At 31.9% G+C, this 6,000-nt stretch overlaps 1 protein-coding gene across 2 annotated transcripts in view; it reads right to left on the bottom strand.

The window, feature by feature from the left end:
• Positions 1-3,655: 3,655 nt before the first annotated feature.
• LOC132724821 (uncharacterized) overlaps positions 3,656-6,000 on the bottom strand; it is a 29,459-nt gene continuing 27,114 nt past the window's right edge. For both annotated transcript variants that reach the window (XM_060709783.1, XM_060709776.1), the window contains exon 10: positions 3,656-5,628. In XM_060709783.1, the coding sequence (XP_060565766.1) occupies positions 5,324-5,628 (305 nt within the window). In that variant the 3' untranslated portion in view covers positions 3,656-5,323. The remainder of the gene's footprint in view (positions 5,629-6,000) is intronic.

Below are 6,000 nucleotides of genomic sequence, written 5' to 3'. Positions count from 1 at the left end.
TGAACCAGCCTTGACTTTGGTTCCTGGAAGTAACCAATACTGGTGTCACAGCTGTGAACCCAGTCAGACTTAAACCTGCATTCCAGAGCACATTGCACAATATACCACCAGTAAAAACATTAAGTTAACACTTACTCTGCTAGGACTGGAAGTGATTAACATTTGTGATAAGCATAGAGCTGCATCACAATGTCCACCAAACTCAGGCTCTATACTGTTTGCTGACTTAGTTCATTTTCATCTTGATATGCCCAAATTGATAATGAACAGTTTAAAATAATGGGAGGTGGACAAGTCCATGTAAGGAAATTTAGCAGGGTAAATGGTAACAAAAAATATCACAGAATTTAACAGATAAGTAATTAAGTCAGGGAATGATCAGTTTATCAATCAATGATATGATTTACAGATTAAATTAGAGCCATTTTTATCAGTTATGTAAATATGATAACTAACAGATTGCTGAACACAAAATAAAATACTGATACAGTGATTTTATACTTTGTATAACAGAGGTCTATAAAAATCCTCTTCCCAAAATAAAATTTTCTTTAAATACATGCAGTTTTCCCAAAAATCTGAACTTACACCAGCTTTCTTACTTCCCAAATAGGCAATTGTAGCATAAAAAACTTCCCAAAAACTTTAGGCTCAGGTCCCTTCCAAATTTAGTAAGAAAAATCACTGTGATATGAACAAAATGTGACAAAGTTAAGGGGAAGTAACTGTCTAAATTCTCCAAGTCAGACTGCAGATTAGAAAGATCATAGATGACTCAAAACTAAAACTACCCACTAAAATAAGGACAAGACAAGTTGAAAGAAAAATGAACACTTTCTGAAATGCTGTTTGTTTACAAATAAAGCTAACTTTGGTTCTGTCATTATTTACATAAACAAATTTCTAAAAATTGCAAATTAAACGGCAAGATATAAAAATATGGAGTACAAATATCATGATTTAGAAAAAGTCACAATCTTCAGAACTCAAATAAAATGTATATACACGTCATAAGGTAATATCATACTAAAATCAGATCTAGAAAATATATACAGTATTTAGTATTCATGATGCGAAAAGATTTACTAGCATCAACAAAATACAAACAAAGAAAACAGAAATGAATAATATGTAATATAAGTTCTACCCTGAAGCATTCAATTAACACAATATGTCTAAATCTGACTTTAAGGAACTTAACGGGAATATTGCAATTTTTTACAAAGTTTAAGTAGGCAATATTACTCCCAGGGGCAGACAACTCAAATAACTAGAATAGTGACCCAAAAATTGTTGTTGTTTTTTTTAAAATTTGTTTCAATAATGATTCTTTTAAATCGTGCAATGTTTTTTAAAAAAATTCACGGCTGGTGGTGACAGATTCTACCCATGTGACCAGTGCAGACCATTATCAGCAGGCTAAGGGTTGATACTGATGAATAAACTTGTTTCTGCTCATTAATTCTGCTAACAATTTTATATTTTCATTGTTACTCAATACAGAATTGCATTTTGAATACTAATGAAAAAAATTCTCTTTACAAAAACAAGTAACAAGTACTCCAATTTCACCTTATTGTATAGCAACAGAAGACAGATAAAAGTTTTACAAAAAATTCAATGACTAGAGTCATTAACGGAAACTCTGTAACATTTCATTTATAATTTTAACATTTCATTTAAAACTTTAACATTTCATTCATCACTTTAACATACATTTAAAACTTTAACATACATGTACATTTATTTCATCCATACAAATGTCATCATTTTGATAACATACTATAAATTCTCAATATTTAATCAATTCTTTTTCTAAATTGTCAACAAAATTAAAATCAAATATATATAAAACAAAGTCAAATTCAACAATCATTAATTTACCCTTCACCCCAATATATTAAATAACTATTTCTACACTTATTCAGATATCTATCACATAAAAATGACAGAAATATAAAAGAAACACCATGCCCTTCTTCATTATAAAGTAATTTTCTATTTTCTTCATACAAACTTAAATAATGAAGAAGCAAATAAAAATAAACACTCTGAGATCATATTTACGAGAATAATAAATTTTTTTCCCCAAAAAATTTCAATTTACGTCATCTTCAATACTTTAACAACAAAAACTAGAAGAGAAAAAATCACATAAACTGATCAAGTTTTTCATATACATTTTGTATTTCACAATGAAAGTACATTATTACTGAGATGTTAACAATAGGAATGAGAAGCCTCAGATGTTTAAGGCGTCAAAATTAATTGCTTTGAAAATTATGCTGACATGTTTGCTGACAAAATCAACATGTTTTTCAAACAAACACACACAAAACAAGAGCCAATGTGACTACTGTAAAATCATTATTATTCGTGGGGCACGAATTTTCGTGGTTTTCGTGGGTAGGTCAATCCACGAATTTAAGATCCGACGAACATTTATCCCAACAAATACTTCTTACCCTGTCTCTGTTCTGTATATTACATATGCGTCGGATCTTTTCCGGCCGATATTTCGTGAAATGGATGTAAATACAGACAGATAATCAGGTTAGTGACAAATTAAATCCGTTTGCAATATTTAAGAAACTTGAAAGAAAACTCGATTATATGTCCTCAATTTACTGTCACAAATGTCGCATATACATACTTGATCGTTGTACACATAATCTACTAGGACTTGATTGTGTTAACAAGAATACTTGACATAATCGAGTAAATATGGGAACACAGGCAATGCAATAATTAGCGCTATTAAAAATTGTCAGTTTAAAAATAGTCTTTGATATTAATTGCATTAGGTTACTGAATTTTATTCTATTTTTAACAGGAAAACGAGAATCCACGAATTTAAGAACCCACGAAAAGGCCTGTTTTGATAAAACCACGAAATTTCATGCCAAACAAATATAAGTGAATTCGCAGTATTTAAGGCTGAAAAACTAAATAATGAATATTTAGTAGATTTAATAGGTAAAAACAGTTTGAATGTACATCTAATGAATACAGGAAAATAAGCAGTATAAAAAACATTCACCTTAAGCTTTAATTGACATTAGAAATACAATATTTAAATAATATTGATAATAATAACAAGAGCTGTCACAGGAGACAGGGAAGCTCGACTAATAAAATACTGGACGCAGTAAGGAAGACAAAACTATGAAAGAAAAATCAATTATGTATGATTATGTATTAAATTATAGTAAAAAAATAACATTTGTTAACATAAATTTCAAGTTCAAGGGGGAATAATTCTGCAAATAGTCACACTAGAGTTATGAACCCCTTATCACACAACATGAGTGTAATAACAAGAAATATATATTTGAAGTTGATACCTTAACTAGAACTCCGCAAGTCGGATGTGTCGCCTTGTGAACAATGTAGTTTAGGAGAAATGGCCAGGACAAAAATGAAATATGAAAAAGAACAAAGGGCAATAACTAAAAAAATAATAAGTGCAGAGCAGCAGTTTCTGTGCACTGCACTTCTTATCAATAAGATCTATCATTCTATGACGTTTCAAGTCCATAGCTTTCATACTTGAGGAGAAATGACCAGGACAAAAATAGTAAGAAAATCAACAAAGGGCAATAACTCAAAAAAAAAAGAAATGCAGAGTATCAGTTCTTATGCACTGCACTTTCTCTTAATGAGATCTATCATGCTATGAAGTTTCAAGTCCATAACTTTTATACTTTCGGAGAAATGGCCTGGACAAAAATTAAGTATGAAAATTAACAAAGGGCCATAACTCAAAAAATAAGAAATGCAGAGTACTGATTCTTGTGCACTGCACTTCTTCTTAATAAGATCTATCATCCTATGAAGTTTCAAGTCCATAGCTTTTATACTTAAGGAGAAATGGCCCAGACAAAATTAAAGTATGAAAATAAACAAAGGGCAATAACTCAAAAAATAAGAAATGCAGAGTACCTGTTCTTGTGCACTGCACTTCTTCTTAATGAGACCTATCATCCTATGAAGTTTCAAGTCCATGGCTTTTATACATTAGGAGAAATGGCCCGGACAAAAATAAAGTATGAAAATTAACAAAGGGCAATAACTCAAAAATTAGGAAGTGCAGAGTACCGGTTCTTATGCACTGCACTTCTTCTTAATGAGATCTATCATCCTATGAAGTTTCAAGTCCATAGCTTTTTTAGCTGAAGAGAAAAGGCCCGGACAAAATTAAAGTATGAAAGTTAACAAAGGGCAATAACTCAAAAAATAAGAACTGCAGAGTACTGTCCTTGTGCACTGCACTTCGGGTTATTGAAAGAAGCATGCATACCAAGTTTGAAGTCAATCAGACTTATAGTGACTGAGTTATGCTCCGGACAAGCTTTAGGGGACGCCGACAACGCCGCCGCCGACACTGACGCCGCCGACAAAAGTAACCCCTATATGTCACCTTTTCAAGGCGACACAAAAAGTAAAAAAGTTATTTCTTAAAGGAAATCCCAAGTTCAATGAGAGATAAATTTGAAAATATTGCTTCAAGAGTTATGAACATTGTCACATAAAATGTAATTGATGATAAGGAATAAGTATTTGAAGTTTTGAGGTAGATACCTTTACAACTAAAGAAGTTCGAGTAAAAAGTAACATTTTTCAAGTAAAGAAATCTAAGTTTATGGGGAGATAATTTTTGCAATATTGGTGCTAGAGTTATGACCTTTGTCACATAAGATGTGGTTGATGATAAGGAACATATATTTGAAGTATGAAGTTGATCCCTTAAGAAATAAAGAAGTAACAGTAAAAAATTGTATTTTTTAAGTTCAAGAGGAGATAAATCTGAAAATATTGGTGCTAGAGTTATGAACCTTGTCACATAAGATGTGGTTGAAGATATGGAACATATATTTGAAGTTTGAAGTTGATACCTTAAGAAATGAAAAAGTTATAATGAAAAATATTTTACTGCACCAAAACTTTAATCCTAAATCTGGACGTGGACGCGGACACCGGGGCAAGTAGGACAGCTCCATATACTTTGTATAGTCAAGCTAAAAAAACAATAAGGAAAGGATTGCAAGCATTATTAAATAAATATAATTGGCAGCAGTAGTAAAAACAAAAAACAAATATTATAAATGTATAGAAAATACTATAAAAATGTTCATATACCGGTAAATATTTAAGAATATTTCTATGGTAAAAATACATTAAATATAATTCCTCCTCCATTTTTATCAACATCTTTCCACAATCCAATGTCAACCATTATATCCATCCAACTCTCAGTCTTCTCCCTCACCCTCGATTTCTGACCCTCGCAAAACTTGCCCTCAGCAACACTCGACCCTAATTATCAAATCATTTTGTGCTCCTCCGTTGGATTATGTTCTATTTCATAATCAAGGTGGACAAATGCCCGTTCCACTAACTTGAACTTTTCTAACTTCTGTTGCAGAGATTCACCAATATTGTGCGCTTCTTTCAACGACATCTCCTCTGGAAGAACAATGTCAACCTCCACAAGGAAGTTGTTACCGAAATGGAACGCTCTCACTGTGTCTATGTATATAATTTCATGATGATGATTTAAACAAATCCACGTTATCATGCTAAGAAAATTCGGATCTGCCGTGTGACCCGTCAGAAGCTTGATCTGATCTGTAAACAAAAACAAGGATAATAAATACAAGTATAAACTTGCTGGCCGTCTGGGTTCAAATGCCATCATGAACAAGCTGCTGTTCCCTTTAGCAAGAAACTTTACTCTCATTGCTAAATAATGACTGGTTTAAGAGTGGGCCTGTAAGCTTATAGCTTTATACACAAATGAAACTAAAATAAATTCTGTACAAACTAAATATCAACCCTTCCCCCAATGAATCTGTGTAACAAACTTGTCCTTTCTCAAATTGGAACAACCCAGTAGTAAAACCCTGCTTAATTTATTTAAATGGACTTGTCCAACTTTCATTTTTGGAACTGTCCAATATCAATTTCGGGGATATCATGGTAATTTGAATGTTCAACATT

The sequence above is a fragment of the Ruditapes philippinarum genome, unplaced genomic scaffold, assembly GCF_026571515.1.
Source record: "Ruditapes philippinarum isolate M1 unplaced genomic scaffold, ASM2657151v2 ctg502_1_1_1_1, whole genome shotgun sequence".
NCBI lineage: Eukaryota > Metazoa > Mollusca > Bivalvia > Venerida > Veneridae > Ruditapes > Ruditapes philippinarum.
The sequence above is the reverse complement of the archived record's forward strand: the minus strand, read 5'-3'. Positions and strand labels throughout refer to the sequence as shown.